The sequence below is a fragment of the Scyliorhinus canicula genome, chromosome 21, assembly GCF_902713615.1.
Source record: "Scyliorhinus canicula chromosome 21, sScyCan1.1, whole genome shotgun sequence".
NCBI lineage: Eukaryota > Metazoa > Chordata > Chondrichthyes > Carcharhiniformes > Scyliorhinidae > Scyliorhinus > Scyliorhinus canicula.
Window position 1 is genome coordinate 35,385,570 of NC_052166.1, and position 27,923 is coordinate 35,413,492.

The 27,923-nt window shown below is 44.9% G+C and overlaps 1 protein-coding gene across 1 annotated transcript in view; it reads right to left on the reverse strand.

Moving 5' to 3' along the window:
* Window positions 1-27,923, reverse strand: part of LOC119955647 (collagen alpha-1(II) chain-like) — a 120,826-nt gene that overhangs the window by 38,259 nt on the left and 54,644 nt on the right. The window contains exons 18-30 of the mRNA XM_038782068.1: window positions 26,520-26,564; window positions 23,931-24,038; window positions 22,148-22,201; window positions 21,909-21,962; window positions 18,711-18,764; window positions 16,660-16,767; window positions 13,325-13,378; window positions 10,152-10,259; window positions 9,453-9,506; window positions 9,266-9,319; window positions 8,145-8,198; window positions 3,819-3,872; window positions 3,270-3,377 (exon numbers count right to left, since the gene is read on the reverse strand). Of these exons, the coding sequence (XP_038637996.1) occupies window positions 3,270-3,377; window positions 3,819-3,872; window positions 8,145-8,198; window positions 9,266-9,319; window positions 9,453-9,506; window positions 10,152-10,259; window positions 13,325-13,378; window positions 16,660-16,767; window positions 18,711-18,764; window positions 21,909-21,962; window positions 22,148-22,201; window positions 23,931-24,038; window positions 26,520-26,564 (909 nt within the window). The remainder of the gene's footprint in view (window positions 1-3,269; window positions 3,378-3,818; window positions 3,873-8,144; window positions 8,199-9,265; window positions 9,320-9,452; window positions 9,507-10,151; window positions 10,260-13,324; window positions 13,379-16,659; window positions 16,768-18,710; window positions 18,765-21,908; window positions 21,963-22,147; window positions 22,202-23,930; window positions 24,039-26,519; window positions 26,565-27,923) is intronic.

The window sequence follows — 27,923 nt, forward strand, 5'->3', positions numbered from 1 at the left end:
ACCTGTTTCCTGTAACTTGCTTTCATGGAACAGGTTGTTTCCTGAAGCCAGAGGTTATAGCTTGAGGGGAGCAATTCCCCATCAAGCATGGCTGCTCAGGAGCTTCTGCCACTTGTACTGTTTGCCAAAGTTTTGTTGGAAGGATTTGTGGGTTGACAATCAACCCGTTTGGTCATGTTATGAACACACCTTCTGTTGTCATCAAGTTCTGGAGTGGGACTTGAACCCAGAGCTTCTTGCTCAGAGGTAGAGACACGACCAACTGACCGCAAAACCTCCCCCCAATCACGCTCTTCATTCAAGCAAGTGTACGTTATTCAGCACAGAAGTACCATAAAATTTATTCTGAGAAACTGGCATTGTTAGTTTAAGTTAGGAAGGATGTCAAAGGCCAGTGAGAAGGTGCGGCAGAGATTTACTAAACTGGATGAAGGATGAAGCATTCGGTCGGAGGAAAAACTGGTCCCGTTTCAGAAAAGAAAATAAATTTAGGAGGAGAAGTAACGTATGTGTTCAACATTGAGATGTTTTCACAAAGCAAATCCTGAAAAGTTATTTCAACTGGTCCAGTATCTAAAGTGCAACAATTTAGGATCATCAGTAAAAAATGGAAAAGAATTTTAAGAGATTTTTTAAAAAATCTCTCAATTTGGGGGAAATTGTAACCCTAGCAGCTGGGTAAATTTGGGTCAGATCGAGGAGGGTAAGGAATTAAAAGTTCTGAATCCCTAGTCCAAGTCACTACTTGCGGTTCAAATGGACATGGGATGGGGTGGCAGGAGGGTGGGAAGCCAAACTGCTCTTAAGGAAGCAGATTGGAAATTTAAATAGCATAACAAGGCTGGGAGCCTCACATTCTTGCACCAGTTTAAATTATCACCCATTTTGTCTTGTTTCCATAACATCTTTGTTACTGCCTCACTCCATTAAGCAGATTTGCCATAAAGTGATCCCACCTATGGTGAGCGGGATTCCCGTTGCAATGTTGCGACGCGGACGGATACCAGGAGTGTGGTCTCCCGGATTTCAATGGCCACGCAGCACCGCAGCGGGATACATTCTGGTGCAGCATGGCCGGAAGATCGCGACCGGGACACTGAATTATTCATCACGGGGCATTGTATTAATCAGCACGGGACACTGAATTATTCATCACGGGGCATTGAATTCGTCAGCACGGGACATTGAATTCGTCAGCACGGGACATTGAATTCGTCAGCATGGGACATGGAATTAGTCAGCATGGGACATGGAATTCGTCAGCACGGGACATTGAATTAGTCAGCACGGGACATTGAATTAATCAGCACGGGACATGGAATTAGTCAGCACGGGACATTGAATTAATCAGCACGGGACATTGAATTAATCAGCACGGGACATTGAATTAGTCAGCACGGGACATTGAATTAATCAGCACGGGACATTGAATTAATCAGCACGGGACATTGAATTAGTCAGCACGGGACATTGAATTAGTCAGCACGGGACATTGAATTAGTCAGCACGGGACATTGAATTAGTGAGCACGGGACATTGAATTAGTCAGCACGGGACATGGAATTAATCAGCACGGGACACTGAATTAATCAGCACGGGACACTGAATTAGTCAGCACGGGACACTGAATTAATCAGCACGGGACACGGAATTAATCAGCACGGGACACGGAATTAGTCAGCACGGGACATTGAATTAATCAGCACGGGACATTGAATTAATCAGCACGGGACATTGAATTAATCAGCACGGGACACTGAATTAATCAGCACGGGACATTGAATTAGTCAGCACGGGACATTGAATTAATCAGCACGGGACATTGAATTCGTCAGCACGGGACATTGAATTAGTCAGCACGGGACATTGAATTCGTCAGCACGGGACACTGAATTAGTCAGCACGGGACATTGAATTAGTCAGCACGGGACACTGAATTAGTCAGCACGGGACACTGAATTAGTCAGCACGGGACACTGAATTAGTCAGCACGGGACATTGAATTAATCAGCACGGGACATTGAATTAATCAGCACGGGACACTGAATTAGTCAGCACGGGACATTGAATTAGTCAGCACGGGACATTGAATTAGTCAGCACGGGACACTGAATTAGTCAGCACGGGACATTGAATTAATCAGCACGGGACATTGAATTAATCAGCACGGGACACTGAATTAATCAGCACGGGACATTGAATTAGTCAGCACGGGACATTGAATTAGTCAGCACGGGACATTGAATTGGTCAGCACGGGACATTGAATTGGTCAGCACGGGAAATTGAATTAATCAGCACGGGACATTGAATTAATCAGCACGGGACATTGAATTAATCAGCACGGGACATTGAATTAATCAGCACGGGACATTGAATTAATCAGCACGGGACATTGAATTAGTCACCATGGATATTGTGTTAATCAGCCTGATATTGAATTAGCCAGCACAGAGATTGAATTAGGAATTAGGCGGCACCTGGAGATTGCCAGTTTCCTGTAATCACCATCAGTCTACAAATGATGATATTTCGGGAGAGATTTTCCCAATTTCTAGCTGAGTGTCAGGTTTAGGCTAAAAAACGGCAACTATCTCTCCAGGTGCATAGCTGATAAAGGTGTCACTCCAGATTTCCTGACACACAGTGGACAGGGAATCTGCAGGGCACGATTTTCCCCAGGGCCTGATAGAGCCCAGAAGGCTGGCTCCACTGAGATCGGGGCACTATCTTGTAAGTGCTCCCCGATCTGCACTGAAAATAATCTTCAGCCCATCACCACCGTCACGAGGACCCTGCACAAGCGTCGCCAACCCCCCCCCAAGCCAGCATCAGGGTACTTCTGGCCCCGCTCTCCGCCCACCACGCAACTATTGGGGCACTGCTGGTGGCATGCCATGGTGCCCTGCCTCACCATCTCGGGGCTACATTTCCCTGTGTACACCCAGCGTGGTCATCACAACTCTTTATTATTTTTGAAAACCAGTCGCGATTTGCATGACCTCAAGCTGGCTCAGTGGGAAGTTATGGCAAGCAACGGCTTTATGCCCTATAATTACATACAAATTAATAATTAAATATGCTAATCAGGCTCGCCCACTTGGGTGTGAACCTGATCACGTCATCCGGCGGGGAAGATCATAAACCAAAATCTTTGATCAGAAATCAAAATAATAAAGGTCCCCCAATTGAACATTTAAATAATAAGCCATCACTGTAATAATTTCCATAAGAATTACATCCTGCCCTGTAGTAAAACAAACAACTTACCATTGGTCCTGGGTTTCCGATTTGTCCCGTTTTACCTGTCATTCCCTGGAGTCCAAATTCACCGCTGGGTCCTGTCAAACCTTTGGTTCCCATAAGACCTGCTTGACCCTGTATCAGGTGATATCACTCGTCACATTTGTAAGAAATTTAAGTGAAGCATTCATTTCCCATTGTGTTTTATGGCTTGCAATTCGAACATGAATTGGGTTCCCAAAGGCGGATTGAAATCCAAGCCCCCCAGGTGTTTGAAAAGTATGGGGTCCATGTTAAATCATAAGTATCACTTTAAAACAGCTGACCATATAACTGATCCTGAAATTGCGAAGATGCAAGTTTCAGAATGAAATAGTTTAACTCTGTTGCATGAAGGGATTGGAAAGAGTAGGAGTTGGACTTTGATTTTCCTGTTGTATGGGTACAATGATCAATGCTACATGTTTTACTGACAACCAGTTTTAAATTTTATTTGAGATTTAAGAAAAAATACTATATTTGGCAACTGTTCAAGTTTAGATGCTTTTGACTTTCTCAGTAACAGTAAATACTTACAATGGGTGCAGGATTGCCACGGTCTCCTATTTCTCCTTTCTCACCAGGTAAGCCCTAGTATTTTTGTTTTTAAAAAAAAAGGGTTTGAGACAATTAACATCTTTTGAGTTATTTTACATTTTTCAAAAACGATTTCACTTCATAAAGTGTGAAACAAACATTAAGCAAGCCACCTAACTGGCGTATGTCCACTCCCTTATGAAAAACTGTTCCCAGAACACACCTGGGGCAGGTGCTGTCTCCAAGCAAAAAAGAAATAACATTTCATTTTCCGCCAAAATGACAGGTTGTGCCACAGGTCAGTAATTATTCCTTTCAAACTGTCACAGCAGCGTAATCCATAAATCAAATTCGAGGCTAAACTACTAATTTCCGACAATAGCATCTCACAGAGAGTTTCTGTCATCCCCCTGCCTCCCTCCTTTCACCCCCTCCCTCCCCCGCCCCCTGTCAAACCCTGATGTGTTATGCTGCTTCGGAGAACACAGGCTGCTACTTGTTGCAGTCTTAACCAAAGGATGCTCCAGACTCTGAAATGAGTTCAACGTGTTTATTGAACTATTAACACAGTTCTCAAATGAGTTTGACTCTCTGCTAATCTAACTGTAGTAACTCAGTCTAACTGTACCAGCTTGCTCTAAGCCATGTGCTGTGGTGTGATGCTGCTGATCAACCCTGTCTAACTCTCTACATGCCTGTCTGTGGAAAGAGGCAGGGTGTGAGTGCCTCATCCCTTTTATAGTGTTTATGTCATGCCCCCTTGTGGTGATGGCACCTCTGAGTGTCCTGATTGCCCATTGGCTGTGTCCTATTCTGAGTGTTCATTGGTTACATGTTTGCATATAATGACAAACCCCACCCATGTTTTTACTAGATTGAAATAGTGCACCTGTAGCAGGCCGCTTTGGTCCAGCACCGACACGCCATGGATTTTCTGATGAGCGCTTTAAATTGCCAAAGGTACAACCCTACCAATGAAAAGGGCAGGGAGGTCTGCAGTTGCTTTTCAAGGCCAGGAGATCAGTACTTTCTGGCTGCTGTTGGAGATCCTTGCTGCTAGTGTCAAATCTGCATGGGTTAAAAATGCAAGCCCAGCCTTCACCTGCCACTCTTCCGTCTTCCCCCAGGACCCTGCAGAATCTCCGTAGCTGTTAATGTTCATGCCCTGGGGAGCCCAGTCATCAAACAAACTAGAGAATGAGGCAGGAAGCAGGCAACACCATTCCCACCTCAGGTAATTGCCCAGCCTGTCCTGTATCTCCTGCATGTGAAAGCCACGTTCCCCCACCATTCCGCCTCAGGGCAGCACCAGGAAACCTGGTGTAGTATTTCAAGGGAACAGGACCCAGGCCATCCGAGTCTCCGCTCCTTTTATCCAGGTATTTGTGTCTGAGGGAAATGAACATTCTTGGGGACAATGGCAAGGAAAACCCTTCCTGCTGAAAGTGTTCATTAAAATTGACAAAATCTAGGTGAAGAGTCAAGAACCCAAAGTACAGGGCACGACCAGATTCGAAAACAACCAGAAGCAAAGATGAATAAAAATGAAGACGTGGGGCGAGATTTTCCATTCCCCGACGCTGATTTCGTAATTCGCAATCTGGTGGAGAATCCTTTTTTATGACGAAATCGGGTGAGGTGCCTGTTTTTTAAAAAATATTTTTTATTCTCCTCCTTTTTCACATTTTCTCCAAATTTACACCCTGCAATAAACAATAGTCAGTAACGAATGTAATGTCAATCCCCATATCAATAACTACGATCCCATCCTTCCACCAAAGCCCAGACATTGGCCCGCATATTAACATAAACAAATGACAAATAGGAATCAGAAATCACCCATCATCACCATTAACAATACAGTCCTCCTCCCTCCAACCCTCCCAGCCCCAACCCCACTAATGTTCGATGTGATGCAATTCTTGAAAGTGAATAAAGCCAATTAATTGTAGAACCTCTCCATCCTTCCCTTCAGTTCAAATTTGACCTTTTCAAGTGTACGAATTCCAGCAGGTCCCCCCGCCACGCAGGAGCACAGGGTGGAGAAGTTGATCTCAACCCTAACAGGATCCGCCTTTGGGCGATCGACTAGTTGAAGGCTACAAATCTGTCTCCGAGCCCGTTTCCAGCCCCGGCTGGTCCGGGAGCCGGGGTCCAGTTTCACGTGCACCACTTTAGAGATTACTCTAAACACCTCCTTCCAGTAATCCTCCAACTTTGGACAGGACCAAAATATATTCGTGGTTTGCGGGGCCTCCCCCGCAACGTTCACACACATCTTCTACCCCCTGAAAGAGCCAGCTCATCCTTGTCCTTGTAAGGTGCGCTCTATACACCACCTTCAGCTGTATCAGCCCCAACCATGTACACGAGGTGGAGGCATTCACTCTCCGGTGCACCTCACACCAGAACCCCTCCTCCATACCCTCTCCCAACTCTTCCTCCCACTTTTCCTTGATCCCTCCTAGCGGCGACTTCTCCTCCTCCAAAATAGCCCCGTAAACTGCCGATACTACCCCCTTCTCCAGTCCCTCTGTCGTCAGCACCTCCCCCAGCAATGTGGAAGCCGGCTCTACTGGGAAGCTCTGTATCTCCCTTCTGGCAAAGTCTCAAACCTGCATGTACCTCAATTTTTCCCCCTGTTCCAGCCCATACTTCTCTCCCAGCTCCTTCAATCCCGCAAAATGACCCTCAGAAAATGAATCTTTAGTGTCCTAATTGGGGGGGGGGGGGGGGGGGGGCGCCTGTTTGACGCAGGTTTTGTATACTCCTCTCCCTCCGAAACAGCATTATCGCAGTACGCACTGCATGATGAGGGACGGACTCAGTGCGTTACCTTAAGGCCCTCCCCCGATGCTCCACCCCCGCTGGGCCGGATTCACGACGGTGCGGTTCACTTCTTGTCCCAGGGTTCGGGAACCCGGCGTGGTGGCTGCGGACGGTGTCCAGCGCCGCCACAATCATGCGGGAGCTGTGCTGCTGGCCGGGCCGGGGGGGGGGGGGGGGGGGGGTTCGCATGTGGGTGTCCATGGGGGCACTATCTGGCAGGTCGGGTCCGCGCACGGCCGGCGCCATTTTTTACGACCCTGACATTTACCGGCTGTTTATTTCGTGGAGGCCGGGAGTTTTATGTGGCTCAGCTGCCCACCCCTCACTGGTCGCAGCATCGGTGATGGGGCGGCGCCAATTTTTGACACGTAAAATGCCATAGATCTTCTGCACTTAGACTCAGAATCAGGGAATCTGGCCCGTTGTGTTTCAATGAGGCAAATCATCTGCCGTTACAGATTTTAGATTGTAAAATGAAGGGAAGGCCGAAGGAGCCGAGAGAAAGAATAATTTAGATCAGGTTAGAGGAATTAATCTCAATTTCAGCCAAGCGGGAGAACATATCAGAAAACAGACCTCAGAGTAGGAGCAGCTTGATTGCTAAATTGATTTTGTATACAGGAGTCAGCACTAAGATTGCCTCAGCTGCTTCTGATCTTTTAAACCAGTGCCAAGTTCTGTAATGTTGCAGGAATCTTTCAAAGTGACAGATGTTTTGAAGATAGCTGCTCATATAATGCCTTCCAACATCATCATCTTCCTCTCCACTTTATTGAAATTAAAACGAATTGTACCATCTTGGAATCCACATAACCTGCAGATTTTCCACAGAGATATGGGCGGAATTCTCCGCTCCCGCAAAAAATCGGGAAGGCCGTCGTGAACTCGACCGAGTTTCACGACGGCCTCGGAGGCCGCTCTTTTCACCTTATTCACCCCCACCCGTGGGGCTGGGAGCGGCCCTCCGTAACTCTCGGCCGCCGGGCCTTGACGCTTGTGTCAAGGCGGCGCGCCGAGAATGTCGCGGCCGGCGCGCCTAAGTGACGTCAGCCGCGCATGCACAGGTTGGCCGGCTCCAACCCGCCATGTTCACGACGGGAGCGACCAGGTGTGGTTGCCGCCGTTATAAACCGGTCGCGAACGGCAGGCCGCTCGGCCCATCCGGGTCGGAGAATCGCCGGTCGCCGTGAAAAACAGCGAGCGGCGATTCTTCCGAGCGGGGGGTGGGAGAATCGCGGGGGGCGCCAGGGGGGGCGTGTCATGTGTCGCCCCGCCCTCCCGCGATTCTCCCACCTGGCGTGGGGAGCGGAGAATCGTACCCATGATTTTCATAAGGCAATTCAACAGAAATTTGTAATTTTGTTGTATTTCATTTTAGGAAAAAAAATGAAAACACTCCCTCCAGAATATCACAGAACATACTACTGAACATTTTTGTGAACTATATATTGGAGTAAAACCATGATTTTAGTGCAATAAGTGTCTGTGCCTCCCAACCTCAAGTCCTATGTCACCCATTAGTCCAGGTACTCCAACAGGTCCAAATTCACCCTGGAAATAGAAACATAGAAAGATGTGAGACGGTAATGTACATAGAATTGGGTAATCTTTTAGTTCACAGCTAATATTCATGGTGTACTATAATCATTATATGAAGTCAGTGATTAATCAAAAGAGACTATGTTCATTAAACCCCCATTGCTGATTCCTGCTTACTGATGTAGTACCAGTTATACCTACACGTAGCACTGTAATAGGAATTTTCAATGTCAAGAGTACCACACATGCCTAGCACACTCAACCAACCTGGCAACCCAAATGATTTACAATGCCTTATTCTCAACTGGTGCAGCATGGTGGCACAGTGGTTCACACTGCTGCCTCACAGCATCAGGGACTTGGGTTCAATTCCGGCCTTGGGTGACTGTGTGGAGTTTTCACTTTCCCCGTGTCTATGTGGGTTTTCTCCGGGTAATCCAGTTTCCTCCCATAGTCCAAAGATTTGCAGGTTAGGTGGATTGGCTATTCTCAATTACCCCTTAGTGTTTGGGGATGTGCAGGTTAGGTTAGGTTACAGGATGGGACCCGGGGAGTAGGCCTAGTTAGGGTGCTCTTTCAGAGGGTTGGTGCAGACCTGAAGGGCCGATTGGCCTCCTTTAACACTGTAGGGATTCTATGAACCCCTTCCCTCACTTTGCAAACCTTTTGGCTCACCTATCCTCTTTCTGACGTTCCTGGACTTGAAGACTACACTGTGTCCTGACTCCCAGTGTATAATGCCTCAACAGATTGACTGGGGGTCCTGGAAATATAGTCTCTTCCAATAATGGAACTAAGTACACACCAAACAAATAGCTTGCGTATTTCTCCTATAACAACCAAAGATTCTTATAACAACTGCATTCGTGATTCTTCCGCGAGTGGGATAATTGAAAGCCATCGCTTTGTAATAAATCTTTTGCAGAAAAACAGTATAAATGGCATCTTGAGAAGCAAGCACTTGTAATGGGATTGCTACATTAATTGCACTAAGTAAATGTAAGTCATTGATAATTAGACTATCTGTGTATTTGAAACATTGAGTAATCATCATCTCCGGAATAATATTTCATGGATACCTGCTTGCCTTTAGCCCCAACTTTTCCAGGTAATCCGATTGGTCCCAGCTCACCCTGCAACAAAATATATGCAAAGTGAAAGCCTATTTGTGAAATATCACTTTGACTCTTGAATCCTACAGAAAGAAATGAACAACTACATTTACAATACACAGTCTCCAGAAATAAAGTTCCATGCTCTACTCACAATTTGTCCACGATGTCCGACCAGACCTGCAATGCCGATCAGACCTAGAGGGCCCTGTTAAACAGCAGACATTGTGAACATTATTACCTTGAAGTGTGTCTGGGACAATACTTTAAAGGGCCGATTACAAGAAATAAATGTGAGTTGACTGTTAGATTTGTTCAAGAGGATTAAAAAAAACAAGCTTGCTGTACAATAGTCTGAATTAACTTTTACAGGAAAAAAGAATCATAAGAGGCAAGAGAAAACTTGACATCTGAACTATCTTGGCAAGGAAAAAGGATTATCATATTTTAGTTTAAATGTTTAGAGGTATGTGAATGGACTGGGTGAGGTCCTCTGGCACAGTTGCAGCCTGCTTACCTCTGCGTCAGGAATTCTGGGTTGGCCATGAAGATATATTCATAATGTGGCTGATTACCAGCCTGTAAATCCTTCCAATCTACCTGATGGCAGGCAGTAAGAGCAGGAGCATTTCCTGGTCGGCCATACTGCAGAAGGGAGAACTACTATAGTATCTTGCCAAGCATAATCATTGATCATCCAATGGGAGTCCATGGTTGCCAATGCCCACCTACAACATGGTACCTGAAGGAAGGTGAGGCACCTGAAGAAATTACCTATTCAATTGTTTAGTGACCGCTCTGTGCAGATCAAACCTCAGGACTATGACAGCAGCAACAGTAAACCGTTTCTCACCATCAAACTGGGTTTTCCCTTTTCTCCTTTCTGCCCTCGCTCGCCTGCTTTTCCCATTATTCCAGGAGGCCCAAACAGACCAGGAGGACCAAGTGGGCCCATGGCACCCTGATGATATAAAACACACAAGTGGATGTCAACAATATACAGCGGTCTTCCTTTAAGTTTCTTTGCAGAATATAACCTATTTTTTGTGATGCAATTCCTGTTTGTTTTTAAATTGCATGTTATTTCTAACCTCACTACCTACAAGGAAGAAATGTAAATTTTCATTCTGTTGAAGAGCGCCACGGTAAAATAGATTCTGTATAATTGATCAAACTGATGTAGATCATTACAGAAGAGATGACTGTGGTATTTTTAAAGGCACAAAAGAACAAGAGGTTTATTGGAAACGTGTTTACTCCACAGGCTGATAGGATTAACTGCACATTTTCGTGCGAACGGCCGATGATGTTATCAACACGACATGTGATCGGACTCTTAAAGTGACCTTGTTCCAACTAGGAAGAAACATGAATACACAGCACTTTCCTTTCCCTTTACGTTAGAGGTTCCTGCATTGAAACTCAATATAACATTAACAATCAAAATTTACAATACGAACAATTAATAAGCACAAGAGCTGCTTTGGATTTCTGTATCGTTGTTGACAAACTTCAGACATCTGCTTTTTTGTGTTGACTGCAACCTCTGGTGTTTTTGGTTTAGTTTGGACATCATCCATATTTATCTCAATTGAAGTTGAGATAGTGTTTGGAGGCACATCTCTTGAAACAACTATTTCTCCAATTATCAGGTTGTTAAGAATGTCTAGGTCTTCACTTGGCATGGTTTATAGCAGACTCTCCATGGACTCTGTCTCCAGCAAACTTATTCTAGTTGCTAAAAGTTGATCAGCTTGTCTCCTCCACACTACATCATCCCGAGTTTAAACGGTGTAGGAAAGACGAAGCCAGGTATTCCCTTCTCACGGGTGGTATAGTTCCTTGCCAATACTTCCGGACCTTTCTGAAACACACAGCATTTAGCCCTGTTCTCATGTTGGAAAACTTGACTTTGCTGCTTCCTCTCAACAATTTCTCTTGTTTTAGGCAGTTTCAGCAAATCAAACGCTGTGCGTAACTGATGTTTTACCATGAGTAATGCCAGAGAACCTTGGGTTGTCGAATGTGTTGTACACCTGTATGTTATCAGGAATTGGTTTAGCCATTTAGACAATGATCCTTGCTCATGAGTTACCTTCAATGAGAATGCTTCATTGTCTGAACAAACCTTTCATCCAACCCATGTGTGGCATTATGGTAAGGAGAGAATCGGATGTGTTGGATTCCATTCTCCTTTAGATAATTTGTGAATTCTTACGCAATGAACTGTGAGCCATTGCGACGAGCAAGTTATTCAGAATTACTGAATCTTGCAAAGATTTCACCCAGTCTTCACCAGAAGGGCTGGGTGGGGAGTTGGAGGACGGATTATAAGAGGAGGCCGTGAGGGGAGTTAATGCATCCTTGTCGTGTACCAGACTCAGCCTGATACAATTCAAGGTGGTCCACAGAGCGCACATGACCGTGGCCCAGATAGGCAAGTTCTTGAGTGGGTGAAGGATAGGTGTGGCCGCTGTGCGGGTGGTGGGGGCTGGGGGGGCTGGAAACCGTCTCCATACCTTTTTGGTATGTCTGAGGCTCAGGGGTTTATGACAGGGGTTGGCTGACATCGTGTCAGAAGTATTAAAGGTGAGGAGGTGAGGGTGGTTCCGAGTCCAGAGGTGGTGATCTTTGGCAGGCCAGATGATCCGTGAGCTCAGAGGGTGAGAGTGGCTGATGTTCTGGCCTTTGCCTCGATGGTGGCCTGGAGATGGATCCAACTTGGATGGAGGGACTTGGAGCCCCCGAAGTCGGCGATATGGGTTAGCGACATGGCGGGGTTTCTCAGACTCTAGAAAATCAAGTTTGCCTTGAGGGGATCGCTGCAGGGGGCTGCTCGGAGGTAGCAGCCGCTCATTGACTTCTTCGAGAAGAATTAAGCTGCCCGCGCGGGGGGGATTGGAGGGGGGGGGGGATGTCCTGTTTGTGTCAGCCATGTTGGCTGGGTTTTGTTATTGGGTGGGTGTGTTGATTATCTTATCTTGTTTTGTTCCTTTTGATACCTGGTGGGTAAAATTATAAATGCCTTAATAAAATATGTTTCTCGAAAAAAACTTTACTGAAATGCTGACCTCCAGCCAACTCAGCAAATTATTCATCAATTAAAGGCACAGGGTACTTTGCTTCACAGAGTACCAGCTTGATAGTGACTTTAAAATTGCCACATATGCGTACCGGTCCATCTTTCTTTATCACGGGTATTATCGGCGTAGACCTCTGGCGTCTTGACCAAGTGATCATTCATCATGCAAGAGTCGAAAGATTGACCGTGGTACAGTTTCTTTTGACCCTAATTTCTTTAGCCTCAAAAGGCAGGAGAGTGGGATCCCTGACCTGTCTCCCACCATCCTGGAGATTATTGATGGTGTCTGGAATGGCAACCTTGGACTGGCACACTGGCCAGTATGGTATTTTCATCCTTTGTTCCCTTTGTCCGTTCCCAACTAAGGGAGGGGACGGTGGACAGGGGATGAGGGGTGGGGAGGGGGGGGGGGGGGGGTGGAGAGGGGTTGTACAATACATCTTGAAACACAGTGGTTATAATTTCTTACTGGCTACTATCCATCCATTTGCTTAAACACAAAATAAAATTCCTTCACGCCAAAACTGGTTCTTAAATATAGGCCAAACTAACTAGGGATGTGAACAAGACTGTGCAATGTGGCACTAATAAGAAGTAAGCTCAAGCTATCTTTAAATTAAAACACATAGCTGTACTGATTTTATCAGGAAAACAGTAGAACCCTTTATCTTCATACCTCTTCCCTTTCATCCAGACCCAAAGCTTGCCATTGTTTGTTTCGTTATTGCTTCTTCTCTCATCTACTTGATGATACCCAGCAACACTGAGCTTTATACATTATCCTTGTGTTTTGATCCAACAAAAACTAGCATCTTACAAATAAGGTTGCAATTTACCATTAAGAACCAGACAACTGAAATGAAGATAGTTCATACTTCATAAATGCTTGAAATTTAGTTTCCTTGTTACATGTTACATCTCAATAATTGATGAACAAAGATTACCTTTTCTCCTCTTGGCCCAGGATCCCCTAGATCACCTTCAAGCCCCATTTCTCCCTGTCATATAGAAAACAAGAAAAAAAGTAACCAGGTTTTCCCATACATGTGAACCAATTATTCATCTGAAGCCTTCACACTTCAATTTCATGGTTAGAAATGGCAATGCAAGGGCGGCACATTGGTACAGTGGTTAGCACTGCTGCCTCATGGTGCCGAGGATCTAGGTTCAAGCTAGGCCCCGGGTCACTGTCCGTGTGGAGTTTGCACATTCTCCCCATGTCTGCATGGGACTCACCCCCACAACTCAAAGATGTGCAGGGGAGGTGGATTGGCTTCGCTAAATTACCCTTTAATTGGGAAAAAAAAAAGAAATGGCAATGCAGCTCAGATACAGTTAATGTTGTAAGATTTTTTGGTTTTGGTGAGAAATAGTTTTAGTTTGACAAGGATGCCCAGGTTGTTTTGGGCGATGTACATCAGATGTGTGTAACAAGTGCATAAACACATTACTGTCAAGTTCACTTTAATTGTCAACTGTCAAAATCAACTGTCAAAACTATCAGAAGCGCCTGTCAAAGGGAACCATCAAAGGGAGCAGTCAGAACTGTCAAGAGGATCTGTCAGAACAGTCAAGATGACCTGTCAAGACGACCTGTCAAGACAGTGCAGAGGACATGTCAGGACCAACTGTCAATGGGAGCTGTCAACCTGTCAAGTCATTTAAAAGTCCTGCCCTTTAAATTTTTGGTAATCTGCCCAGAGTGTTAAAATAATAATTGCTTTCTCGGGGTACAGGTAGTTGGCATGGAGAATATAGGGATCTATGGGGAGTGGATAGAGGGCATAAGGTGGCATGGGCTATCATGGATTCGGTGTAGGCTGGAGGGCTGTTTATTGTTTCATTGTTGTTTTCAAATTTAAAGAAAGTGCGAGACCACAGAGGCAGACTACCTGCCCAGACTCCCCTCTGCATCTGGCAGCCTCCACGCTCATCGAAGAGGGATGTGCCTGACTCCCGTTTCATCCCAGCCCCCCAAACCCTCATCCCGCTCCTGGAACAAAGGTTCCAACTTCTGGGCCACTTCTCACATCAGGTTCGCAGAGACAGGAAATGTCCCGACTCAATGTTCCCGAAGCAGGAGAGAAATGTCAGGCCTAAGAATCCTTTAACTAATTCTGATAAACACCGTGACACATTAACCTGATTTATTCCACAATCTAATCCAGCCATTTAAATTAGAATTAACCTGTGACAGTTGGTGTTGGTCATGATGGGTTGATAGGAATCCCGTGGACATTCAAATATTCAAAGACAATTAAGAGCACTGAAAATTCATAGTCTTGTGAGCACAGCAGTTATGTCAAGCTGTTACTCACCAGGAACCTATTCTGCTAACCACAGGAACCATAAAGTCGGGGTGGGGAGGAGCGTGGTGGGGTGAAGGTTTATTCTTTGTATGCTGATTGTGGGCACCTCTGAGTTCTGGTCACAATGGAGTATCTGCTGCCAGTCCTTGGTTGAAAGGCCTCAAGGAATCTCCGAAAATAGACCATGACATTTAGTACCTTGGTTCAGGTTATTAACCAAGTCTTTCTGCTGCTAACACAGGAGTAGTGGTGGAATTGTGTTTCAACGGTCAAGGGTGCTTGGATAATTCATTTTTCACTTGTGACATTGTAAGTTTGAAATTTTTGTTTGGTGAGACAGGAACTACCGTTAAGTTATGACGGCAATAAATGAACATCAAAGCGACCAATATGTCAGTTTTTAGTACAACCACCTGGCATTGCCACAATTACTGACAGCCCAGGATACAGCTGTCAAGATGGTTGTAGACTTTAAGTGAGTACTATAGTAAAAAGCATGAGGTTGACAGTTGCCTTGTACAGTGTAGAATGGGCGAAGGCAAGTTGGCAGCCCATGTTATGCTCTGCATATTCCACTTTGCCACTGAACGCAGCTGTGAGATGTGGTTAAAAACTGACTGTTTCTAATGGATTTCTGTCAACATAAATGAATTCCAGAGAACGCCACTTAAGTAGTAGGAAGATCAGTTCAGAAGACAATTTATTATCTTTTTGGTGACAGAAAGAAATGGATTGTTTAGAGGCAGAAAAGAGTGGGTTCATTGACGAGCAAACTGCAGACTGTTAGCCCTTTTCCTATTCTGATATTCTTATATGTGGTGAGAATACACATAGGGCAGCACTATAGCATAGTGGTTAGCACTGTTGCTTCAACGCGCCAGGATCCCAGGTTCGATTCCCGGCTTGGGTCACTGTCTGTGCGAAGTCTGCACGTTCTCCCTGTGACTGCGTGGGTTTCTTCCGGTTACTCCGGTTTCCTCCTACAAGTCCTGAAAGATGTGCTGTTAGGTGAATTGGACATTCTAAATTCTCCTTCTGTGTACCCGAACAGGTGCCGGTATGTGGCGACTAAGGCTTTTCACAGTAACTTCATTGCAGTTTAATGTAAGCCTACTTGTGACCATAATATAGATGATTATTATTATATATATTTTGCTATGCCATATTGAAGTACTTGCAAAGCACGACTTGTTATTACATGTAACATCGCTGTATTACAGGCACTTAATATTCAGCGCCAACTAGTATTGCCGCCAAAAATATATTCTAGTATGGATCGTGTGACGTGATTAAATTTTCACAACTGCAATGAGGATGTGGGAAATTAACTAGCAGGTGTGCAGCTGAGGTTTCTTCAATGATACAAGTTTTTCTAAGTTTTATCCACCCCTATCCTAAATAGTTTTCTGCATCTGTCTCTTGGCCATACTCATTCCTCTGGCGCAGTTTCACAGGTGTCACCAGCCCTCTGGCGTCTTGACCAAGTGATCATTCATCATGCAAAAGTCGAAAGATTGACCGTTGTACAGTTTCTTTTGACCCTAGATGCTATCATGGCTATACCCCTACGATGTTCACTTTTGACACTGATGTATGTTTTTGCGGCATACATTCAATAGTGACCCAAAGTTTTCCTTTTGATTCTATTGTATGATCATGAAAGGCATTTGACAAGGTTTCCATGCAAATTATTGCACAGGTACAACATTGAGACTGGAATACAAGGGGGAGGAAGTTATGCTTAACTCCACGCTGCGTGGGTTTCCTCCCGGTCCTCCGGTTTCCTCCCACGAGTACCGAAAGACGTGCTGTTGGGTGAATTGGACATTCTGAAATCTCCCTCCATTTACCCGAACAGGTGCCGGAATGTTGTGACTAGGAGCTTTTCACAGTAACTTCATTGCAGTGGTAATGTAAGCCTACTTTTGACAATAAAAATTATTGTTGCCATAATACCAAACATATATTACCATTTTTCCAGATTCTCCTGTCTCTCCTGGAGGCCCTTGTAATCCACCATCTCCTGGTTCTCCTTTAGTTCCTGTTGGACCAAGTATCCCAGAGCTTCCTGGGGGGCCCTTTAAAGCCAAACCAAACATGGTTCAAATTGTATGTTTAAGATAAACCAAAACGCAATATAAATGTAAGTGAAATAGTAGAAGGAAATGATTATATATTCTGTATAAGGTAACTTTCATTGTACTTTGCATATTTTTTGCATAGATTCAGTCAAGTGCAGGGTTTGTAGATAGTTTCTGGCTGTTCACCGCCAAATTCTCAATGAACCAAGAAGTTAGAGAACGTGGACCATTCATTTCAGAAACACTGCCTTTGCCATGTGAGACCAGGCAATGAAGTCCTATAGATAGTATTAGTCACAATGACTTTTATTGAAAATCAAATCTGGCCTCAATATTAACCAAAATACACATGATTGGTAGGTCATCATAAAAGGCTAACAGCATTTAAACAGTCGACAATCAACAATGACTAACACCATCGAAACAGGCCAATTATAAATTGATTTGGTTGACTGTATTATAGAATGGCATTCAGCTACAAAGTGCAGGTGAATGAAAAGACAGATTGTGCTTGGAGATCGTGTCAACAGAGGGGCCTTATTCTTTCTGACCTGAACTATAGTTTCTCATTAAGATACAACTATGGATTTATAGCATGTCCATGGAAAACATAAAAGAGGGGGAAATGCATCCCAACACAGTAGCCTTGATCTGGACCAATTATTAGAATAATAATATGGTAATTGTGTTAAAAATATCAAAACTTTATAATGTGAATAACAGCTTCAAATTCCAAATTACAATAACCATATTAGCCACAATTGTCAGGAGGGAGACATTGGCTTAGTGGTAACATATCCACTTATGAGTCAGAAGGTGCAGTTCTTTTTGAAAACAGCATCCTGGCAAATGGGAATCAGAGTTCTAGTTCTGAATGCTGTCAGGCATCCAATGGGAATACCCCTTTCTGGTGGGTTCGTTTTATAAATTTAGAGTACCCAATTCATTTTTTCCAATTAAGGGGAAATTTAGCGTGTTCAATCCACCTACCTTGCACATCTTTGGGTTGTGGGGGTGAAACCTACGCAGACATGGGCAGAATGTGCAAACTCCACATGGACAGTGACCCAGAGCCGGGATCAAACCTGGGACCTCGGCGCCGTGAGACTGCAGTGCTACCACTGTGCCACCGTGCTGCCCTCCCTATCTGGTGGGTTGAGGGAATTATTTGTGCCCCACCACCCTATTGGCTGATGATTACAGCCACGGAAAGAATTATTCTGGCCAGTCACACTATGAATACTCCAATTATTTCACTATTATCCCAGGAAAGAATTTTGTCATGGGAATGTCACTTTAAGAAATGTTTGTCTGCTCAGGTGGCTGCAGTGATGTCAGAATGTGGGTGGAGCTGAGCTATGGCTCTGCTCTTTAGTTTCACTTCGAGGAAAAGCTTGGGTGTGTCTGTGTTTTTTAGTTTTCGTTTTAGTGTTGGTGCTTCAGCCAGCCAAAGAAGGTGTAATTTTGATCTCTCTGCCAACTAAAGACTATCTCTAGATCATTTGAATACAGAATGATAACTGCTCTCAGTAGAGAATTTAAACCTGATGTGCTTCTGTAAAAAGGGTTTTTGGTCTTATGGATGTTAAAAGGAAAGTTTAAGAATTACTTAGAGTGTTGTATTCTTTTGGGGTTTTATTTGAATTGATGGTTGCTAAGATGTTCACTGTATGTTTTAAAAAGGTTAACTGAGTTCATAGAATAAACATTGTTTTGCTTTAAAAAATACTTTTACATTTCTGCTGCACCACACCTGTAGAATGGGCCGTGTGCTCCCCATACACAATCTAGTAAAAGTCATGGGTCAGATGATCTCCATGATATACTTTGGAGTTCTCTAAACCCTGGCCCATAACAGTTTTAAGATATCGAAATAATAACCAGAATTGTCAGGGAAATAGAGAATTCATATCCAATAATTATCCATTTGAAACACTGACCAGTTCTCCCTTTCTTCCAGCAGGGCCTTCTTCACCTACATCTCCAGGTATACCCTGTCACAGGGAAACAATCACAGCAATGCTAAAATAATCTCTGTGAACATAAGATACAGGTTCAAAACTCAAAGCAGAATCGGAAGATGGTACAAGTTTGAGGTCGCATGTTGAGAAATGTTTTAGCCGTGGGTCCCCTCCAGCTATGAAAACCTCTGAGTGGGCAGTTTGGTGGCACAGTGTAATATGCCTTCAAGTGATAGCAGCATGGCAGCACTAGAAGGGAAGTTTATCATGTGATCTAGTTCCAGTTTCACTTTCGTCTGTGAGCGGAACGCAGCACACACAACCCTGCTGCCAATGTTTATAAGCTTTCTATTCATGTATATTTTTTCATGTACCTAGTTTAAATAAATGAATGCACACGACAATGCTACAAGGTTAAAGGGGTCCTGGTGCGGATGGTTAGATGTCAACTCCCCCAATACATTTCCCTTGGTCCAAGGTATTGTCCCACCACGTTTGGTAGGGATTGGCGCGAGGACCACTTTGGGGTTTGTCAACAAACAAACATACAGCCAGACATTTGGCTTTTGGGGAGGCATGGTAGCACAGTGGTCAGCACTGTTGCTTCACCATGCCAGGGACCTGGGTTTGATGTGTAGCCACCTGGGGTGGCCACGTCCCGATTATAAAATGAACACTTGCAGAGAATGAAGGGATAAAATTGGACAATGCTAAGAAAGCAGTCAAGTCCAAGGTTTGACTATGGATTAGAGTTTGCAGCTCACAGACAAGATCGATACTGCAAAACCATTAGCATATTAATGAGTTATCTCCAGGGACAAAAGAGAAACATTTAAGCAAATGATACTAAAGCAGACACCCCGGCACCAGTGGAGATTAAAACAAAAGCAGGCCAACGGTCACCAGCGATCAGTCAGCCACCCCTTTATTGGAGAAAATCCAATACAGATGATTAGGATATGGTCCAATTAATTGGGGCCAAGTTCAAGGCCCGCCCAAAAGAGCGCGAAGCCCCTTTGGGGTATAAAGAGGAGCCCCCAAGACAGAATCAGCCTCTTCTTCTTGGCATTGGCTCTCAGCGACGAGAGACGCGCCTACCACCAGAACAAGTAAGTCCAGAGTCAACGCACGCTACGAGATAGACGCTCCTAGCTATTATTCTATACCAGTTCGATGGCAGCAACCTCAGAACCGGACAACGGCCATCGTTCCTCTGACTGAGTAGGGACCCGAAGTTAAGTATAGGCTTTTAGTAGTAGTGATAGTTTAGTGAGTAGAGTTTGTGCAAGAGTATAATTGACTGTGTGTGTAAATAAAAGTGCATTGATTTCAAACTTACTAACTGGTGTATCGAGTCTTTTGATCAGTATTCAGTTTTGAACCTTGTGGCGGTATTGAAAGGATACCTGGCGACTTGCCCGACTTGGGTCACTGCCTGTGCGGAGTCTGTGCGTTCTCCCCCTGTCTGTGTGGGTTTCCTCCAGGAGCTCTGGTTTCCTCCCACAGTCCAAAGATGTGCAGGTTAGTTGGAATGGCCATGCTAAATTGCCCTTAGTGTCCAAAAAGGTCAGGTGGGGTTACTGGGTTACGGAGAAAGGTGGAGGTGTGGGCTTAAGTAGGGTGCTCTTTCTGAGGGCCGGTGCAGACTCGATCGGCCAAATGGCCTCCTTCTGCACTGTATGATCTATGATCTTTTAGCTTCATGTCTCCATTGCTGACCAATGCTAGCAACATTTCACAACAGATCCTGTCTCAGTGCTAATAATGAACGAGAAGTGTAGGTCATGTCAACTCACTCACGCAAACACCAAAGACAGGATCAGGAAGGGCAATACAACTTGCACAATAACAAAATCCGAACATACAAAACTTATATAAATGAGGAGCAGGAGTAGACCATTTGGCCCTTCAACCATTCAATAAGATCATGACTAATCGGATTGCGGACTCAAGTCCACATTCTGCCATCCCTGATAATCTTTGACTCCCTTGTTAGTCAAGAATCTATCTACCTCTATTAACACTCTCTTCCTAAAAAGGTCGAGGCAGAGTCTTTGAACAATTTTTACAGCAGAGGTGGAAATATTCTTGGTGAGCAAGGGGTAATAGATTGTCAGGGGTAAGCAGGATGTGGAGTGGAAGTTGCTATCAGATCAGCCATGATCTTATTAAATGGCGGAACAGATTCGAGTGAACCCCTGCTTGTCATTCGCATGTTCCTGCGTTCATATTCAATGACCTGCCCCCGCTGTTCTCTGGGGAAGAGAGTTCAAAAGACTCCTGACCCACTGAGAGCAAGACATTCTTCTCAGAAGGCCCTGTTCTGTGCTGTACTGTTCTATGTTCTATCTTAAATGGGAGACCCGTTTTTAAGCTGTGTCCCCCAGCTCTGGGCCACAGTCTAATGGCCCCATTGACAGTGGTCACATAGAATCATAGAATTTACAATGCACAAGGAGGCCATTCGGCCCATCGAGCCTGCACCGGCTCATGGAAAGAGCACCCTACCTAAGCCCACACCTCCATGTTATCCCCACAACCCAGTAACCCCACCTAATTCAAGGGCAATTTAGCATGGTCAATCCACCAAACCTGCACATCTTTGGATTGTGGGAGGAAACCGGAGCACCTGGAGGAAACCCACGCAGGCAGGGTGAGAACGTGCAGACAGTGACCCAAGCCGGGAATCGAATCTGGGACCCTGGAGCTGTGAAGCAACTGTGCTAACCACAGTGCTACCGTGCCGCAAATCCCATAATGGTAGTTAAATCCCACAAGGGGCCATAAACGGGATATGAGCCAGCAAGATTTCAGTTTTAGATTTTCCACCCATCTCTGATGGCGTGATCAGGTTCAGCCTTGCCGGCACTATCAGGGAAGCGTAAACATCGCCCCCAGATTTTCTATGCACAATCATCTGGTTTAGCTCACCAGGCTAAATCACTGGCTTTTAAAGCAGACCAAGGCAGGCCAGCAGCACGGTTTGATTCCCGTACCAGCCTCCCCGAACAGGCGCTGGAATGTGGCGACTAGGGGCTTTTCACAGTAACTTCATTGAAGCCTACTCGTGACAATAAACGATTTTCATTTCAATCATTTGTAACTAAATTGTTATTTGATCATACATCTTCTGCTGTTTTCATCTCCATTGGAAAATTATTAAGAAATAATAATTACCTGCTCCCCATCCAGTCCTGCAACACCAATATCTCCTGGTGAACCCATTTCGCCCTAAATCCAAAATCATTGGGAAGAAAAATGTTTGCAAATGATCTGCAAAGAATAAATAACTTTTTGATTATTTTTAAATGCTATACCTTAAGAAGAACATCAATGGCTAAAATGTTGCATGTCCATTAAACTCAAGCAATGCATATTTTCAGAAACTTTTGCACACTTCAATACGAATGTTTTACCTTTTCCCCCTTTTGTCCCAGGGATCCTTCCGGTCCGACAGATCCTGCTCGTCCCTGAAAAAGTGTCAAGAGTCAATTTCAGGACATGATTTGTTAATTGAATATCAATTGCAGTTACCTGTATGCATTTGGAGGGCATTGACTGCATTGTTCCTGCGTTCATATTCAATGTTCTGTGCTGTACTGTTCTATGTTCTATCTTAAATGGGAGACCCGTTTTTAAGCTGTGTCCCCCCAGCTACAGTTCATAACGAGCTAGTGACACTGTGGTATGGTTGAGTTAGGAGGTATGTACCTGCAATGTTTTGCTCTGTGAATAAATCCAATGAACATAAAGAGCAGGATTTTACAGGTGTTCCTGCTGATGGGATTCCCTGATCCTGTTGACGACGACCCCCCCACCCACCCCACTGGTTCCCTAGCGGCAGAGGGTGTGAACAACTGGAAACCCCATTGAAGTGGTGGGACCTCTGGCCAACGGTGAGCCACCTCCGCCGCCATAAATTATGCCGCACAGGAATCCCACCCATAGATTGAAGACATAGACATAGAACACACAGTACAGTCCCTACGTAACTCAATAACCCTCCGAACCTTTTTGGTCACGAAGGGCAATTTATCATGGCCAATCCACCTAACGTGCATGTCTTTGGACTGTGGGAGGAAACCGGAGCACCCGGAGGAAACCCACGCAGACACGGGGAAAACGTGCAGATTCTGCACAGACAGTGACCCAGCAGGGAATCGAACCTGGGACCCTGGCGCTGTGAAGCCACAGTACTATCCACTTGACCTACCGTGCTGCCTGTTCAGCCATTCAAATATATTTAAAGGAGGGAAGGAAGTACACACATTGGAAAATGTTTTAGGTCTTTCGACCTGAATTTGAGTCAGGTTGATGGGATGAAGGATTCGTCTCTCATTTAGATGTTCATGCACTGCTCAAAATGAAATTGAATAATCTAGACTGAATTATCTGTATTACTTCACATCACACAAATGGAAAGTTTACTTCTCGTCTGGCGATGGACAATAATCCTGGATGTCAAAATTGACTTTACATTATTAATGTCCTTCACCCTAATAAGTATAGACATTCCCTATTATTAGAAATATCTTAAAAATATTCACTATTTGGCTACCTTTTTGTTTTTATGGCTAATCTAAGGGCGGAATGTTCCAGAATATTGGCAAAGGCGGATAGCGGGCAGGAAAAGCAACTTTGAAACCGGCGCTAAATGGCCCACTGCTGTTCCCATCTTCCTCAAGAAAAGGTAGGGAATACTTTGTTGGAACACTTCATCAGAACATAACCTGTTCTCGCTAATTTCCCGAGAGCGCTTGAGATGTGCAGGTCAAAGGTGTGCTGGTTTCATGAAATACTGTTCTGCAAAGCATTTCCGTCTTTGCAAAATTAAGAAGTGCTGAAACCTATCATTGCGTTGCTTGTGAGAAACATCACTATGATAAGATGAAAAGAGATCTCCCGTCTCACAAGCAAGTGAGAAAGGGCTTTCGTGAATGCCCCTTTGATCATGCAGAATTCTAAGTCGTGAAGTTTTCAAGGCACAATAAAAACTGAGAAAAAGTGCAGAATACATTTGATTAACAGCATATTCCTTACACAGGGCTCAGCATTCAAGATATTTAAAACATGGTGATTCTTGTTAGAGGCCATCTGCAACAACCTTTGTTTGCAAACAGGTCTATCAGAATTACTCCATTTATATTACTTATTTTTTTAATGAATAATAATCAGCGATTCTTCTATTGTAACACATACTTTATATCCAGGGCTTCCATGGAGTCCTCTTGGTCCAAATGGTCCTCGGTCACCTGGGGGTCCCGTCTGGCCAAAGACACCATCACTGCCAGGGCTTCCAAGCTGACCCTGAGGATAAGACAAGTTCAAGACAATCATGATTTCTTCAACCATAACCTGGGCCTCTCAAGACTGCTCATAACTTGAAGATGAGGTCTGTGGAGTTCCTTTTTTTAAATTCATGGGCCTTGCTTTCACAACCAGAATGTATTGCCCATCGCTCGATGCCCTGGGAAGGTGGTGGTAACTGTGGCTGGCAAGGCCACTTCAGTTGGCAATGAAGAGTTAACTATGTTGGAAAGGGACTCGGAACACAAGGCCAGACCGGGTCTGTCCAGCAGGTTTTCTTCCTAAAAGGGAATTAATGAACCAGGTGAGATGTTTTTTAGTCTATGGTCTTGTAGAATGTGACATTTCAAGTATGCATCCAAGCGTTTTGTGAATGAAATGAGGGTTTCTTTCACTAGCATCCAACTTCAAGATAATAAGTTCCAAACTCCCACTATTCTTGGTGGAAAGAAATCACTCTGCAACTCCCCTCTAATCATTCACCAATTACATTTCTATCTGTGCGCCCTGGTTATTGATCTCTCTGCTAAGGGATATATGTCCTTCCTACCGACCCTATCTAGGTCTCTCATTATTTTATGCAGCCCAGTTTAATTTCCCCTCAGCCTCTTCTGTTCGATTCTGTCCATTGACAACCTGACAGCTTTGTTTTTACTGATATTAGAAAACTGAATTAAAATTCTCAAGTTACCACAGATGTTCCTGCATGACTAGTTCAGTATGTCTCCCCATTCAGATGCTTGCAACATGGCACTGCTCGCAATTTACAGTACATCACTTCATCATCACATAGCAACAGCAAGAAATGCAGCCAAGCACATGTAAATAAACAAACCCAACTGCAACCATATGTGTCTACATTTATGGATTAACTTTCCTCTAGCAATTTTTATCGCAATCCTTTGAACGAGACCATAGAATCATAGAATTTATAGTGCGGCAGGAGGCAGTTCGGCCCATCGAGTCTGCACCGGCCCTTGGAAAGAGCACCCTCCTCCACCCTATCTCTGTAACCCAATAACCTAACCTTTTGAACACTAAGGGGCAATTTATCATGGCCAATCAACCTAACCTGCACATATTTGGACTGTGGCAGGAGAACGTGGACATGGGGAGAATGTGCAAACTCCACACAGACAGTCACCCGAGGCCGGAATTGAACCCGGGACCCTGGAGCTATGAGGTAGCAGTGCTAACCACTGTGCTGCTCATGTAACTGAGGGGATACTTGTCAGCTCAATTCAAGTTCAAAGATTCCATGGTACCATTTTAAGAGCAGACTTGGGTAGCGCTCCTTCATTGACCAACATTACCTAATTCACCTCATTGGTATATGTGGCACTCTGCTGTATTATAATAATAATCGCTTATTGTCACAAGTAGGCTTCAATGAAGTTACTGTGAAAAGCCCCTCGTCGCCACATTCCGGGAATTGAACCCGTGCGGCTGGCATTGTTCTGTTTTACAAGCCAGCGATTTACCCCACTGTGCTAAACCAGCTCCTAATAGATGTATTCAGAGAGGATACTATGTTTGCCTGAAAATTAACAGCATCAAACTGCAAATCTTGGTTACTGTGCGCAAGAAAAATGGGAGAGGGTGGTTTTGTAGCAATATCAGCGGACGAATAACCCAGAGGCCTAGGCTATTGCTCTGGGGACAAAGGTTCAAATCGCATCATGGCAGCTGGTGAAACTTAAATTCAATTAATAACAAATCTGCAATGTAAAGCGCGTCTCAGTAATGGTGATAATAGCAATGACTGTTGTGAAAATCCATCTGCTTCACTAATGCCCTTTAGGGAAGGAAATCTGCCGTCCTTCCCACATCTGGCCGACATGTAACCCAAGGCCCACAGCAATGGGGTTTATTCTGAACGGCCCTCTGATTAGGCCACTCAGTTCAAGGGCAACTAGGGATGGGTAATAAATGCTGCCCTTACCAATGACACCCACATCCCAAGAAAGAATAGAAAAAGGTGCATTCAGATGAAATAATGCATCTGTGGAGTTGGCCCACAGGAGGTATCTTTTTATTTTAACAGATAAAATATAGAATTTACAGTGCAGAAGGAGGCCAATCGGCCCATCGAGTCTACATCGGCCCTTGGTAAGAGCACCCTACCCAAGTCCGCACCTCCACCCTATCCCCATAACCCAGTAACCTCACCGGACCTTTTTGGACACTAAGGGCAATTTAGCATGGCCAATCCACCTAACCTGCACATCTTTGGAGTGGGAGGAAACCGGAGCACCCGGAGGAAACCCACGCACACACGGGGAGGACGTACAGTCTCCACACAGACAGTGACCCAAGCCAGCAATCGAATTCGGGACCCTGAAGTTGTGAATCAACTATGCTAACCACTGTGCTACCGTGCTGTTGTTAAATCGTATATTCTCTTCAGAACCGTAAACATAGCAAATAATATTTACATATGAAATGTTGACTGTGGTTTTTTTACTGTCAGAGAGAACTTACAAGGTGCCCCTTTCGTCCTTTTGGGCCTGGGTCCCCCATTCTGCCCTGAAAATGCAAAATCATTTAAAATAAGAACAGGGTAAACAAACACGGATTCAATTTATCTCTCAACTTGATTTCCTGGGAGAAAAATGTTGCTGCAGGGGTGGTAAATTGCTTTGGACACCGATGAGTGTGTTACAGAATTGTGGAGACTAATTTGTAGCAAATAGCTATTCATCTTTGTTTATTGAAATGCAAGCAAATGTTGCGCAAAGGTGAACCACTTCACCATCAGGGCATGAGGAGAGAAAGCAAAGGAGAAGTTCCTGCTAACCACTCTTACACGTCTCTCATTAATCACTGAGGAATAATCGGAGCATAGATGGAGCTAGCTGCTCGCATGCTCTCCCAGCCAAGCAGTGATACAAAGAGGGAATGAAGGGGCGAGAAGTCAAAAAATATTTTTTAAAAGGTGCCAGCATAAAAGTAAAGGGTGCGATCCAATGACCACGCTGCGCCAGAAAAGCAGCTCGCCGCAGCGCAGCATGGATGTTGAAAGCTGGGAAACCCCGCTTCCCGGATCTACCCAGCTCGCCACACCTCACGGGACTCAACACAATCTCGCAAGACGTCGCAATGTGAATCCCGTCCACAATGGGCGAGATCACTTCTTGGCAAATCTGCATTTTAGAGCGAGACATAGTCTCACTCTATTGAGCATATTCCCAAGGTACCTGAGGCTTTGGGACTCAATATATTCACTTCAAAGACCTCGGGTGAATGCCATTTGGTGCTAGTCCCCCAAAATGGGGACCAGACGGAACAGCACTCTTGGCGGTCTCCAAGGGGATCAGAGACCCCCCAGCTGCACGCCCTTCGGGCAGGGTGGTGCCCTGGCACTGCTTGAGCCATCCAGGCACCTTGACAATGCCACCTGGGTGCCAGCTTGGCACTGTCAAGATGCTCACGTGGCACTGCCAGCTGGCAGGGGAACTACCAGGGTGCCAGATTGGCACTGACCAGGTGCCACACTGGCATTTTCTGTGTGTGCGCAGGGTATGTGTGTGGGAGGGTTGCCCGTGGGGGCCGGTGACCCTCCCTTATTATGGTCGGGCTGGGGGAGGGGGAAAGGACGGCAGGAATTGTTTTGGGGGCCTCGCCGATCGGGACGTCATTTTTAAATCGCGTCCAGATCTCTCACTACAATGGGGAGTACCGGCGAGCGAAGCTCCCCACTGTACAAAACCGGGCTATGTGTGGCCTCAATCGCGCATTCCCCGTTCAGGCCCCTTATTCAATGCAAGTGGCATTGAATACTGTAGTCATGTGTCTCTCGGCACTGCGACTAAACGTGCTCACTAGGGGACATTGTTCCCCTTTGGGAAAATCACGCCCAGAATTTCATTCAAGAAGAACCAATAT